The sequence below is a fragment of the Choloepus didactylus genome, chromosome 2 (assembly GCF_015220235.1).
Source record: "Choloepus didactylus isolate mChoDid1 chromosome 2, mChoDid1.pri, whole genome shotgun sequence".
Lineage (NCBI taxonomy): Eukaryota > Metazoa > Chordata > Mammalia > Pilosa > Megalonychidae > Choloepus > Choloepus didactylus.
In genome coordinates, this window is record NC_051308.1 from 123,948,642 (window position 1) to 123,963,928 (window position 15,287).

At 43.2% G+C, this 15,287-nt stretch overlaps 1 protein-coding gene across 1 annotated transcript in view; it reads left to right on the forward strand.

The window, feature by feature from the left end:
- Window positions 1-10,557, forward strand: part of CASQ2 (calsequestrin 2) — a 78,470-nt gene extending 67,913 nt beyond the window's left edge. The window contains exons 9-11 of the mRNA XM_037815117.1: window positions 5,369-5,469; window positions 7,420-7,494; window positions 8,783-10,557. Of these exons, the coding sequence (XP_037671045.1) occupies window positions 5,369-5,469; window positions 7,420-7,494; window positions 8,783-8,986 (380 nt within the window). The 3' untranslated portion in view covers window positions 8,987-10,557. The remainder of the gene's footprint in view (window positions 1-5,368; window positions 5,470-7,419; window positions 7,495-8,782) is intronic.
- The last annotated feature ends 4,730 nt before the right edge of the window (window positions 10,558-15,287 follow it).

Consider the following 15,287-nt stretch of genomic DNA (forward strand, 5'->3'; position numbering starts at 1 on the left):
TTTTAATTAAAAGAGCCCATTGGTCTCCAGATGCCAAACCCTGGCTTCCCCGGATCGCCGCGTGGCTGTGGGACTTCCAGCCAGCTTACTCACTCGTTTCAGAATGCAGACTCTCGGTTTCACCAAGTATACAGCCCCTGGGAACTAGCAGATCTCATCCAGCTGGCACATCGCTGTAATCGGTATTCTGGGTCACTCTCTGGTCCTTATCTAGTGTTTTCCACGGAGGTGTTCCTTAGCCCTGTCTCACCTAGCCGCCATCTTGGTTTCTCTCTTCCTCATTTTTGAAGGACAGTTTTGCCAGATAGAGGATTCTTGATTGGCAGTTTTTCTCTTTCAGTATCTTGAATATATCATGCCACTGCCTTCTCAGCCCCATGGTTTCTACTGAGAAATCTACACATAGTCTTAATGAGCTTCCTTTGTATGTAATGGATTGCTTTTCTCTTGCTGCTTTCAGAATTCTCTCTTTGTCTTTGGCATTTGATAATCTGATCATTAAGTGTCTTGGCACAGGTCTATTCAGATCTATTCCGTTTGGAGTATGCTGTGCTTCTTGGATCTTCACTTTTATATCTTTCATAAGAGATGGGAAATTTTCAGTGATTATTTCCTCCATTATTCTTTCTGCCCCTTTCCACTACTCTTCTCCTTCTGGGACACCCATGACACATACATTCATGCACTTCATGTTGTCATTCACTTCCCTGAGATGCTGCTCATATTTTTCCATTCTTTTCCCTACCTGTTCTTTTGTGTGTAGCTTTTCAGATGTCCTGTCCTCTAGTTCCTGAATTCTTTCTTCTGCCTCTCCAAATCTGCTGTTGAACATCTCCATTGTGTTTTTCATCTCTTCAATTGTGCCTTTCATTCCCTTAAGTGCTGCCAATTGTTTTTTCAAACTCTTAAGTTCTTCCGTTTGTTCACCCAATGTCTTCTTTACATACTTCATCTCTTTTGCCACATCTTCCCTCAACTCGTTGATTTGATTTTTGAATTGATTTAGTATATTTGTTTGAAGATCTTTAATTAGTTGTTTCAACCCCTGTATCTCATATGAAGTGTAAGTTTGTTTCTTTGATTGGGCCATATCTTCATTTTTTCTAGTGTGGTTCATAACTTTTTGCTGTCTAGGAATGTGGTTTCCTTGATTACCCCTGTCAGATTTTCCCAGACCAGATGGGCCCAGGTCTCAGGGAAAGGGTGTAATCAGTATCAAGTTTCCCTGAGGATTAGACCAAGTACGTTGTCAGACTTTCCTGTGAGGCATCTATATGCTGTGTTTTTCCCATCCTGCCCAGCAAGTGGCACTTGTCAACCCACAGCTCCTTACTGGCATTAAGAGGTTCATGGCCTTTAGTTCTCAGTTGACCCTGTCCCAGCCAGGACCTGAGAGTGTCAGAAGCCAAGCTTAAGCTATTTGTTTTGTTTTGTTTTTTTCCCCCAGGTCCTAGGGTCTGAGTTCTCTAAGGGAGGGCAACCACTTCAGCAGGGTCCCACCTCCCCCCACTTTTAGGGAAGATAATCCTTTTAGGAATTTATCTCTTACATTTGACTTCTTCCTTTGTCTCTATAACTATCTTAATGCCACCCTTGCCTGGGTCAACACTGACAATTGAAAATGTCTGAGGCTTCTCTAATGAGCTATTTAAAATGAAAGAAAAAAAAAGGAAAAAAGAAAGAAATCCCCTTTTCAGAGCTGGTCCCCAGACCCCCAGTTACCAGTCAAGAACCAGAGTTGGTGCCTGTTTCTATATGCCCCTATTCTTGGCACACAGCCCTTTTTCAGTATTCTGAGCTCGGCCAACTCCAAAAGCCTCTGTTTTTATTTATTTATGCATTATTTTTTCCATCAGCCATGATTTCCCTCTGCCAAGAGAAACTTCTGGGTTCCTTTCCTGCTTGCTCTTGGTTTTATCTGTGCTTGTAGCTTGTATTCAGTAGTCCAAATTCGTTAACTGAAACCACAGTTGGAGCTTGGTTGAGTTATCTTCCCTTCCTCCTAGTAGACTGCTTCTTTATCCCACAGGGAAGTGTTTCAGCTCAGACCACTGTGCCATTGGGTGAGGGGCGCCAGAGCCGCAGTTTTGGGAACTTTACTTACAGTTCTATGCTGTGATCTCAGCCTTTATACCCATTCCAGACCGTTGTACAAGTGTTTCTGGTCACAGATGTCCCCAACAGTCGTCCAGACTGTTTTTACTATTTGTTCCTGGCTATATGCTAGTTGTTCCAGAGAACTAACTAAATTCCACACCTCCCTATGGCACCATCTTGCCCCACCTCCCCTAGTACAGGTTTTTGTATGATATGTGACTTTCCTTTTTTAAAAATCCCAGTGTGATATAGGGGTTTGTTTGTTTGTTTGTTTTTTCCATCAGGGAAATGCAGCACTGCCTCCTACTCAGTGTGTATCTTTGAGGGCAGATCTCCCCTTCGATTCCCCACAACCCTTGTCCCCTTTCCTCCATGTGAATTAGCATTTTGCACCTCTAGTTTGCTTTCTACTTGAACTTGCCTCTGTATTGTTGAATTTCCTCCTATTCATGAATTTCTGATTGGTCAAGGCCACTTTTACATTTATTCTCATTTTCCAGCGCACTGGGAACATCACTTCATATGTTATCAACCCTTTCTCTTCTGTCTGCTGAAAGTAGAAACTCAACGTGTTTGGGAGGAATCCCCCCTTGTGGTCTATGTATTGTGGCACACAAATCCGCAGGTCACGAAGGTGAGGTGGCCCATGCTTCCCCCTCCTGTGACACAGCAATATGTCTGGGGTGGGGGAGGAGCACACTATCCACATAGCAGCAGCCGATGACCCTGGAGGGGGCTTGATGGTCTCAGCCACACCTCTATGCACTAGCAGCAGGAGGGTCGCAACCCCCAGATCCCTGCAATGATAGATTAATGGACTCTAAAGCAGGTAGCCCTGTGGATCTCAGGTGTCTGTCACACAATCTAACGTGCAACATAATTCCAAGCAAAGATTGAAAAAATCACCCAGGCAGGAAGGGGCCACAGACCATAAAGCCCCTCTTCTCTGCTAGAGGTCGCTCTGCTTTTCAGGTACTAATGCCTGCGGGGGCCTGGTCTGAACTATTTGAATGGGTGACTAGCTGACTCAGAGCACTGCTGCTAAGAACATGCATTATATTAGAGATGAGGAAGTACAGAGAAAAACTTTACCAAGAGGCCAAAGTAGCCTAACAAAGGCTAGCGCTAGAGCCAGGGGAGTGGAGAGGCTTGTTAGAGGCCACAGAGAGGGGAGCTGGAGTTGGCAGGAATCCCAGGCAAAGAATGAAAAAATTTTGCAAAGAAAACACAACTGTCACGCTAAATTTACAAGCAATTGGTGAGGTGCTAGTATAGAAGGTATAAATTTCAGGCCACAAGTTCAGCTGTGCAAGAAATGTAACTTTATTGTCTAGAACTGAACCTACATTTCTATTTTTGGGCTGTGTAGCACTGGATGGTGGAAATTGAATGTGACAACTAATGGTCCCCTCCCCTCACCATCCCTAGGGGTCCAGGGTCTTGTTGGTTCCCAGGCGTAGGTGGGTGGGGTATACATCTGCTCAGTCATCATTGTTCACCCACACCGTCATCTGCAGAGCAGTCTGTCATTCTGTTGGACTCGAGTCCTTGTTCCCAGCAGCTCAGCACTGGTCCTCTCCATACCAACTGCACACCTGCCTCCCCTTTCAGCTTCTTCTCTGAAAGAGAACTTGCTGGGGCACTCAAGACCCTTCACCACCTCGGTGCTGTGGCCTGTGTCTTTCCCAGGGGTGAAGGAGCTCTATGAAGTTCTCTCAAGCCCATTACCAAAATCTCCTGGCAGACTTTTCTGCCCCAGTGCTCTTGCACCAGGAAGCTCTCTGTATTAGGGTTCTCTAGGGCAACAGAATCAATGAGAGATATCCATAAATATAAGATTTATAAAAGTGTCTCACACAACTGCGGGTAATGCACAAGTCCAAATTCCTTAGGGCAGACAGCAAACTGGCAACTCCAATGAAGATGTTCGACGAACTCCTCAGGAAACGAACTGGCAACTTCAACGAACTCCTCAGGAAATGCTTCACTAGTCAGCCAGAGAAGTGAAGGTCCTCTGTCTGTCCCACTTAAAAGTCTTCAACTGATTGGGTTAAATTCAGCTGACTCATTCTCTCATTGTGGAAGACACGTCCTTCATTGATGTCATCAGTCACAGCTGCAGCCAATTGACTGATGATTTAATAAACCAGCCTGTTGGTTTATTAACCAGCCACAAACATCCTCACAGCAACAGTTAGGCCAGTGCTTGCTTGACCAGACAGCTGGGTACCATCACCTGGCCAAGCTGATACATGAACCTAAACATACATTCTCTAAGGTATTCTGGGGACTTCCCTTTTTCCTGAGCTCTCTTCAGAAGCAAAGCACAGGGCCCCTATGATCTAAGATTCCCTGAAACTGTGGAGCTTCCATATGTGCCCATGGCTTGCATTTGTACCCATGTGTACAACACAGGCAGGCACAGAGCTTATTCTGAGGGACTTTTCAGAATCTAATTTATTTTTCTCTGTTTTTGGTGGGGGTGCTGAGAGTTTAGGGTATGCTTTCTCTTATTAAACATGCTTCTAAAATTTTTGTTTATGGCATAAATTCTACGCTTCTAGTCCTTCAGGTTTAGGTTTTTGAAAAGTCTGTGTTCTTGAAATTTATAATTTGTCTCAATTTTTCTTGCGAATCATCCCTCCCCTGAATCCCTCCCCATGAATGCTGCTGACTGAATGGGGACAGGCAGAGAATACAAGGAAATGGTGAGCGGGGGAGACCCAGCTACCATCTCAAAGAATTATCCAACCACACTTGCAAAGGAAAGGATGCTGTGAAACCAACTGTAAATCAGAAGCTCACTTAGTTTGAAGGTTTTGGCAATCTCAGGTTGCAGAAAACTGAGGATCCAGTTGAAATGTCACATAACGATATGGTATGGGGAATCTGGGAGACAGTAAATTAACTGTTACAAGAGATGACACAGGAGCAATGAGAACCAGGCAGGGCTTTGAACTGAACTTCCTGACCCAAGGCTGGTCAATTTTTTTCACAAGCAGATTAGTGAATGGAGCTTGACCTTCAAGACAAGAATCAGCCAGTTCCCTGGGAACTTTTCATTTCTTTATTTAAAATTTGTATTGTTTCCTTCGTATAAACTGCTATTGGCTGGAGTTCTCATCTGACTCATTATATAGAATAATCCTATAATTGAGGGCATGTGCTAAATGGGCCAAGAAACTCCTGTAGGACAACTGCACTTTCTGCTGTCCGTGTGAGAAGCCACGTGTGTGCAGGGGTTACTCAGCCTTCTTGAACCCTCTTCCAGATGGCTACGAATTCCTGGAGATCCTGAAACAGGTCGCCAGGGACAATACCGACAACCCTGACCTGAGCATCGTGTGGATTGACCCAGATGACTTTCCTCTTGTGAGTGGCCCCGTCCTTCGTCCCCTTCACAGCCCCATGTTTTATGTTTAGTGTCAGCATGAAAGAGGATGTGAAATAGGAGGCGACCATGTAGAAACACTGTGAGTGAGGGAGTTCTTGGCCATTGTGCCCACCTTAAGCTAAGGGCCGGGGCAGATATTAGAATGGTTAGGTTTACTGTTCCCATTCTCTGAAGATCAGGAGTTGGAGACCTTTGCAGGGGCCCAGCCAAGTGAACTTGGTGAAATGCTTTTGCCAGCAGCTCCACAGCTACCTTTCACTCCATACCTATCCCTTCCTATAACCTTCATTTTCTGGGTAGGGACCATCATTTTGAGGCAACCTGTGCCACTAAGTAACAAAAAACAGAGGAGAACATTTTGCATAGCGTTAAGAACTTCATGGAGATGAGGAATACCCTCTCTGAGGACAGATATTATGTCTGTTTTCTTCCTCTTGTTCTCCCCAGGACCGTGCACAGTATCTAGCATAACCTGAATGTGCAAGAACCTTGACGCCCCAGCTCTTGCTTGAATCAACAATCCACAGCCAGAAAGCTTTGCTTATGCTTTGTTTTAAAAGGAATAAATAGAGTTTGTAGAATACATGAACTCAGTGGTAATAATAATGAACATAGCCAATACATTATACCACATGTCTGAAACCCTAGTAAGTACACTACATGCATCATTTCAATTAATCCTCACAACAACCCAATGAAGTAGGCACTTTATATTCCATATCCTTGTTATATAATCTATCCTAAAGGACAGGGGAAAATGGTAAAGCTAGCAAGTCGTGGATGTGCTATTACAACCCAGGTCTACGTGATGCCAAAGCTTGGTCTATTGACTGATTTAGGTAATGGGTAACTACTGGTAATCAGTACAAGTGTGGTTATCATCAGATTATAAATGATCACTTTATCTTTTCCCAGGAATTACCTATTAGTTGAATTGTAGTTGTGACCAATCAGACTATGATTAAATAGAGAAAATTTAGAGGTTTTATTGATCTCAGGGGGTACTGAAAACCAATCCTCCACAGAGGATGGGTGAATCAAAGGCAGAGACTTCATAAAACCTGAGCCTAATGTAATAATTCTGTGTAATCATAACAAGCCATGGCCATATAAGACCCCATTTAAGACCCCAGATGGCACAGCTTTGTTTATTTAGCTTCAGCCTGTTTGTATTTCTAGTTTATCTGAACTATTTTGTTGTGCAAGCTTACATAATATGGTTGGCAGTTCTCCTGTCCTGTTCTAAATGTTTGTCTTGATTTGTCCAAGGGAGAAATCTTCAGACTGTTCTGATTTTCAGATTCCTGAATATCCTCACCCCCAATCAGGCAGGGTATTTGCTTGGGAGACTTTTTACTGTTACATTTCCATTTTCTTAGCCCCATGGCCCTGTCATTCCTTGAGTCCTGCTCTAGTCAGGGATTTGTCCACATGGACTCCAAACCAGGTAAAATGCACAGGTCGTCTTCTTACTTATTTATATACCAATTTATGGCAGATAATTGCTTTCCCAGCAATCTCACATAGCAGAGTGGCACAAGGTAAGTTATTTCTAAATGGGACATTGAAATAGAGATAGAGGGAAGTGACTCTTTCACCAGATGTAAACTATAAAAGAGCCACAATAATTTGGGAATCAACTTTGGACCATCTCTGTAATATTCTTCCTTATGGCTATAGAAGCTTTGATATTACATGTTTTCATAGTTTGTGTTCTAACATCTCTTTTTAATGCTTATTTAAAGTGCTTGAGGGCTGGGGCCAAGTCTTCAATTTCCTAAGTGCCTACAGCTGTTTTGGAAACCTGTAACTGTCGGTGACCTAGTTACTGTGATGGAATCACAGGTGGGCCCAGCCACAAAAAATGGCTTTAACTTGAAATGCACCCTGCCTGTTGTCTGATCTTAGTTTTCTTTTTGTCGCTGCAGCTCGTTGCCTATTGGGAAAAGACTTTCAAGATTGACCTATTCAAGCCACAGATTGGGGTGGTGAATGTGACAGATGTGAGTATCTCCCATGCAAGTTTGCTCGGGCACCCTCAGCCTAGATGTGAGATCACAGACAGGAGTCCAGCCTCTTTTGAAATATGTAGGACCCTTCACCCTGCCAGAGCTCAGGAAACTCACCAGTGTGGCCCCACCCCGATCTCTGTGCCAGACCCAATCTGTGGTTCCATGGCTCTCGGCACTGTTCCTTGCTTATGTAGTCAGCCCAACGTGATTCACTGATTATTTGGAACTTCCCATCCAAGTAAACTCTTCTGTTATTTCTCCCTAAAGCACCACAATGAGGCTTCTTTGCCAGGGAAATCCACACCTGGAGCTGCCATTGCACAGTGAATGATGGGGCGGTTGTGGCCTAGAAGCCCAGGCAGGCAACCACCCTACAGCCAGGACTCCAGGCAGGAGGCCAGGCCCACAGAGGGGAAGGAAGGAAGGAAGTCACACAGGAGTCAGGGTAGGAGAGTTTTCCCCACCATTCAGGCACCACTGAACTGAGGGTTAGTTAAGGTTAGTTAAGGTTAGTTAAGGTTAGTTAAGGCTAATTAAGTTGGGCTGGCAGAGCGTGAGGAGCTTGAGACCTCTGTTACCACATCTGACACAACTCCACTATGGCAAACAGAAACGTGGAGGGATCCAACCAGGCACATAACGGACAGAAAGTGATGGTCACAGAGGATCCATTAGAGCATAATTAATTGTGATGGAATCTGTTGTGAACATGAACCAGTTAGCGATATCCTTTTGCCCTCTTAGTATGAGCTCAATCACCTGGGGACACTACATTCATTTATTTTGTAAACTGCTTTATAAATTTTAATTTATAACAATACTTAAATTTTAATAATTTTAATTATTAAAAAATTAATTTAAAAATAAATTAATAGTTTAATATATTAAATTTTAATAATAATAATGATTTGCACCAGTTAAAACGTTTTAGAACAGAACAGTAGGATATAAAGCAAAAGGAAAGGTGTTTCCCACTGCCCTGATACCATCCCTAGTCCTACTCCCTAAGGGAACCATGGGTTGTAGTTTCATGGGTGTCCTACCAGAAATTTCATATATACACAATGGAATACACATTGCCTTTATATTACACAAACAGGATACTATACATATCAGTCTGCAACTTGACATTTCCATTTCATAATGTGTGCACATGCTTGATAAAAGTAAGTGACCTGGGTCCTACTCATCAGAACTACGCGGAACCCTCTGGTCTGGCTCATCCTTCATGTATTCACTCACTCACTTGCTCACTCACTCACTCTACCCCTCACTGCAGGCTGACAGTGTCTGGATGGAGATTACAGACGATGACGACCTGCCCACAGCTGAGGAGCTGGAAGATTGGATTGAAGATGTGCTTTCTGGGAAGATAAACACTGAAGATGATGACAATGAAGATGAAGATGATGATGACGACGACGATGACAATGATGACAATGATTCTGATGAAGAAGATGACAGTGATGATGATGATGAGTAGCCCCAACTCCAAATGAAAACTCGCTCACATCTACTCATTATCATACAGCAAAAGGTGGCAACAAGCCACACTGCCCCACACCCAGCCAGCACCTTCCCCTTTTCCAACATCTTTCCCACTCCCTTCTCATCAGGAGCAGTACAATTCAGCAAATATTGCCTCCCTAAATCCAGCAATCCCGCCCAGGAGGGACAGGAAGGGAATTATTCCCATCTTGACTGTCTTGACTGTCATGGAAACAGCTCTTGTTCTTTGCCAAACCATCAGGGGGCCTGGCAGTGAAGGAATCTGGCAGTTTGGGGAGAAAAATTCCCTAACATCTCTACTCAAGTTTACTGTTGTCTTTGACTGTGACAGTAACAGAATTGACAGCTTGCTAACTTGCAAGCTTGGTGTGGCCTTATCATCAGTGCCCAGGGAAGATAAATGATTAATCCATTTAGCCCCCATGCCTAGAGCATCAGTTAGGATTTCTATTCAAGCCACAAGTTTCCTTGTTAGTGAGGGCTCAGCCTTGGAACCAAGTTTATGAATCAGCTTCACTTGACTCTATTAAACTTATTATTTAAAATGTAGGTCAAACCATGATGAACTCAAATCCAAACCTCTGAGAGGCCTTGAAACATGTATGTACGGGTGTCACCATCATTATTTCTAGTATCTTAGGATACTGAGATGGGGAGTTGATTTGCTCTCTGAACTTCTCTCTAGATGATATCTCATATACACACAGGAGCAGGGGAAAGCTGGAAGGATTAAAGACTTTTAATTTTTCTGATGGGTTCATGTCTCTGATTAGGTCAGCTGGTTGCTAGCCTGAGCTGGGATCTGGATACCCTTTCTCTGTCATTGCTAGTGGGCCTTTCCATTTAGTTTGAAGGTTGGTTTATCCAAGAGCCAGTGAACTCTGATCATCAGCACTCCCACCATTTACCAGTGCAATGATAACTGGAGTTCATAATGATGCCCTGAGGCATTGAAAAGAAAATCCCAAAGTGCCTTCTAAACTGTCAAAAAAAGTTATATTGTGCTCAGTAGTTTTAGTGTTAGGTATGCATTATAATGTTTTAATTTAATTATCTCCTTTTAACATATGTAAGACTTTGCAAATTCTTTAAAAATAAGACAGTCCTTTATATGGAACAGGAAGCAACTAACACTGTCATTAAACTCATATTTTGAAAATACTGAAACTATCTTGAACTCCTTTCTTGATTTTCTGATCCTGCTCATTCTCTCTTGGCTTTGTCATATCTCTCTGATCATTCCTTCTACATTTTCCTTTCTGGCCCCCACTTCCTCTGCTTTCCCTTTAAAAGTTGGTATTTCACAGGTTCCCTTTCAACTCTATTCACTCTTCCAAGGCAAAGACCATCAACTACTACCTATGTGATAATAATCTCCATTTCTGGGTCTCTAACTTTGACCTCCCTCCTTAGTTTTAAACCCACTCATTCAACTGCCTCTGGACATCTCGGCTTGGATGATTTGCACAAGAACATCAAAATCAACACAACAATACCTGAATTCATTATCTTCTGCCCTTCACTCATTCCTCCTCTTTAGGGAGTCCCGATTAAAACAATGCGTGATGTCACATCCATCCAATTGCCCAGGTAACCTGAAGGTGCCTCCTCCTCTGTGCTCCCATGAATCATGGCACTTGTTTAATTTGTCATGTGTGTTTGCGTGTCTGTCCTTTCACCAAGCTCTTAGCTTCTTGGGGGAAAGGAATTGTTTATCTGTTTATCCCTAGCGCCTAGCACTTTTCCCAGTACAAAATAGATACCCATTTACTGAATCGATGGATAAATAGTTGACTAACCATAATACCCATAATTCCCCTGCACCGTGAGATAACAGAGCTTACAGTGCCTCCATATCCACTCCCCCCACTCCCAAAACAAGGCAGATGCTTCTCAAGCTGGGCTCTTTTGCCATTCAGCCAGGCCCAGCTACACCTCAAGTAAGCTCTTGAGGAACTAAATATTCAAAGCAACCTTTGAAGTTAATTCTTTCAAATAGCCAAGGAGTGTGTTCCATCATGAAAGTGGTCTGCTCCCCAGCCTTGGAAAATTGCTTCATTTTCAGTAATGTGCATTAAGTTTCAGTCGTGTCCTGGTGCTCCTAGGTTAGAAGCCCTGAGCATTAAGCTGGTATATCTGTAAGTACTCGTGTGGTTTAGTTGCTGGTCTAACATTTTTAAAGCTGATATTTAGGAAACATTTGTTATGTGCCTGAAGCACTGTGCCTTAGAACAGTTGGAAATGGTCTTATGAGGCGGATCTTATTATCCTCGTTTTACAGATGCAGAAACTGAAATGCAGAAGGATCAAGTAATTTTCCCAGGGTCACACAGCACTTCTAAGTAGTGTAAATATGACCCCATTTTTACACTTAAATCAAGGCAAAGGATTCCTTTTTTTCCCCTCAGATAGTGTCTTGAGATGGACTCAAGTGAATTTTCCATAATCCTTTTTACTGCTTGAACCAGGACACCCTTTCTTTTCATAATCAATCTAAACAGCATTGGAAAAGTAGGCTCATTAGAACTGCAAGATCTGGCCATCCTACTTGAAAAAAAAAAGATTTGCTGGATTATCAAGAATTCACAATCCTTTTTTATGTATTTCTGTTAAAAATCATATCATAATTGAAGCATACTTGTCCTCACTGTAGAAAGGTTTTGTTCTGTCCAGGCCCTGGTTTGCAGCACACCTGGGAAGCCCATTATTAGTTGAATGTTGTTAATGCCACCAGGCATGGATCATTATCAAATGGCTTTCGATAAGCAATTCCTGATACACTCAGACACACACATTCTTAGTCAGTGCTGGTGGTTCCTGCAGCTCTGTCCTCAAACTTTTTACTTTCACCAGGGCTTCTCAGCTCTGGCTGAGTGAACATCTGATTCCCACTGAAAATTGTTTTAGAAAACACAGATGCCTGCAACCAGCCCAGATCTACTGACCCACCATCTCCAGAGCAGAGACCTGAGCTTCTGCATTTTAAAGAGTCACTGGGGACTGACATGAGCCAGGGCTGGGAATGCACTGCTCTTTCCACTCCCCTGGGTCAGTGCATCCAACCTGTTGCTTCAGTGTCTTCAGCATTTGGTGACTCATTCAGCTATCTCTCTAGCCAGGATGTCTCTCGAGTTCCAAGCTCTTAAAGCCACTGTCTGACCCTGGCCAGCCCCACCTGGATGTCCCACAGGCACATGAGATCAACAAAGCTGTGGGGTTCTAAAGAGATGCTTTTAAAAAAGCACCCACCTTTTTCCTAACTGATATCTGAACCAACTAAGAAATTAGGTCAAAAAGTCAATAGCATCCAAAATATCATCACTGTTACTGAAAAGTAGTAATTTGGAGACTAGTGCTTAGGAGAAAGGGCTTTGCAGTTTCCTTCCTCCCAAGGCAGCCCACCCAATGGTATCAGTGGGCTATTGCCTCATGGTGGTCTACGGTGGAGCGGGAAGGAGAAAAAGACTGGACACCTCCCCACCCGGTAGGACTTTTGAGAGACTAACTTCACCCTAAGAAATACGGACAAAGGGCCACTGCCCACCAACCAGATAACTTGCTCATAGAAGCAGACGAATGGGAAGAGCCGGCCCCATCTAACAGTGTTCAAGTCAAACACCTTACAGTCATTTAGTTTTCTCTCACTCCCACATCTAATGGGGAACAAGTTTATCCCCTTCTCTTCACCCCACTGCTACTGTTAATTAATGCTTTTACAGTCTCTCACCTGGATTTCTGCAAATATTCTGACTGGTCTCCTGTCATGGCCCAAGAGGGATTTTGCAGCCGAAGGACTAAAGAAAGCATTGGACACGTTTGGCGACATGAGCTTTTATTATGAGGTTTACCTACAGGGCGGGGAAATCGAGTCATGTTGCCCTGAGTTCAGGAGCTTCTCTGAATGGATTCAGGAGCTGTTCTGAATGGTGGCAAGTTCAGAGCTCAATGTGGAAATGGTCCGCACTTTGGGGGTGCTGAATAAGCTCGTTATAAGGGTTCAACTTCCATTGGGTATGAGCGTAAGGCAGGGAGTGGGGTTGTGCAACATAGGGACTAACTGTAATCAACAGGGAGGAGGGGAGGGTTATAGATTAACTTGCAGATAACAGTATCTCAGGGAGACTCGAGGAGGAGGTAGTTTTGGGTATAGATTACATTTAGCACCTGATATTACAAGGCGAATAGGTCAAACCTTAATTGTCCTACGTCAAGCAAACTGCTATGTGCAGTCTTCAAGACACTTGGGGGCCCGGGGCTCCCACATCTCCCATCTCCAATCCAGCATGCACAGTACAGTCAAAGTGATCTTTATAAAATAAAAAAAAACTGATCAGGTCACACACTTAAAATTCTTCCTTCCCAATGGGTATTTAATTTTTTTTTTTTAAAGACTAAGAGATGAAAGAGTGAACACTGAATGGAAAAGTTTTCATCTGCCTAATGTAGAGTCTAGGCTGTGGGTTATGAGGTTGAGGAGGAGAAATGGGGTATGTCTCATAAAACCCAAAGTCCTTGAACTGTCTCTCTTCCACATGTGGAAAGCAAAGTCTGAGTAGTGTTGACTGGCTGGTGACATCTGGGCTTATTGATTAGATAAGCACTGGACTGGCTGCAGGTGATTTCTGCTGTGCACGTAGAACACCTGCTTTGGGATTATGGTGGAAGCTGCTTGGCTGCCTGATGCCTCCAAGTCTTGGCTCAGGCTGTTTGTCTGCTGGAGTGCCTTCCCTTTCCCATCTGTGCCTGCCTGGCAACCTCCCCAACTATCTTACCTTAAACGTTACCCACTCTATGACTCTTCCTATCATCTTCCAGGCAAAGTGGCCACCTCCTCCTTGGAGCCCTCATTGCAGCCTGTGAAGAGTTCTGCATTGGAACCTACAATTTAATGCACTTTTACTTATATGTCTTCCTCCCCCTGTTAGTCTGAAAGCAACCTTAGGTAAGAGACTGGCTGACTCTGCTCTATCTTTACTACCTAAGTTATGGCAAATACTTAATAAATTTTGTTTGACTAAACACTCTCTAAACACTATGCAAGTCTAATTTAACAGTTGTTATTCTCAGTAAGAATGTACAAAACAAATTTAGTGATTATCAAAAGCCAGTCTTCTCCTGAGAAGGTTTTGGTAAGTGTCCTCTGTTCAGATGTGCCCAGGATAGCCAATTGCTAAAGAAATAGAATCTCCTTGGCTTGTGAGAAAGTTTCCAATATGGATGCCTTCTTTCCTCAGATTAGCCAAAGCCCCCCAGAAATACAGTCGTTAAGTGATGGGAGGCAAAGCAGCCTGGGGGTAATAGGAGCAGTGCCAAACCATGGTCTCTGAGAATGGAATCAGTGCCAATTCACTTATTTTAATGCATCTGTAGACCCAAATGTCTACAAGGTGAATTAAGGATCTCCTTTTTAACTAATGTGTCCTTTTATCAATCTGAACTCTTTAGAGCAGTGATGACTAGGACCCTGCAAAATCCCAATGATCCCCTGTAGCTAACAGTTCAGAATTGAGGGGACTATTATGTTCTCAATCATTCATACGTTCATTCAGACCTTCAACTGATGTACCCTTGATGCTTACCATGTGCAGATACAGAAGGCAAACATGAGTGGGTAACACAGGAGAGCTGAGCAGTAACCTAGAAAATGAAACGTTTGAAGCATCTTGTGTAAGTACTACAAATGCCTACAAATACTTTGTCTGAAATACTACAAAGGCTTGGAACTGCAGAAACATATTCAGATGTAAATAGAGAACACACCCAAAAGTCAAATATAGTTTTGGATTATCCATGCCAACCTTAGCTGTATAACTAGGGGTGTGTAGACACAATGACACCAACAGGGAGTCACCAAGTCTCTCCAGAAGTGGCAATGCTGCCCATGCCAATACTGCTGGTGGGTCCATTTCTGGCAGTGGGTGGGCAGGCAGTGGCCTTACCTGGTACCACCCAATATCCCTCACTCCTTTTCCATAATCTGGTAGTTTGTCATCTGAGGTTCTCAAAATTCTTTGAAAATTCTATAGCCCTATCACAGGAAATGAATGAAAAAGAATCTTAGGAGTCTTCTGGTTTGCCTACACAAGACTTTATTTTTCTCTCTAGTAGGATTTGCTTGTGCAGATTTATAAATTGCACATCTTGGACAGCCCACAGAAACAGAGCTTATCAACAATCCATACAATGAATCTTTTCAAATTAACTGCTTTCTCTGATCCCAATCCATGCAAAATAAAGAATTCATGCGCCACCAGTATTCTATACAGGTAAAGTTT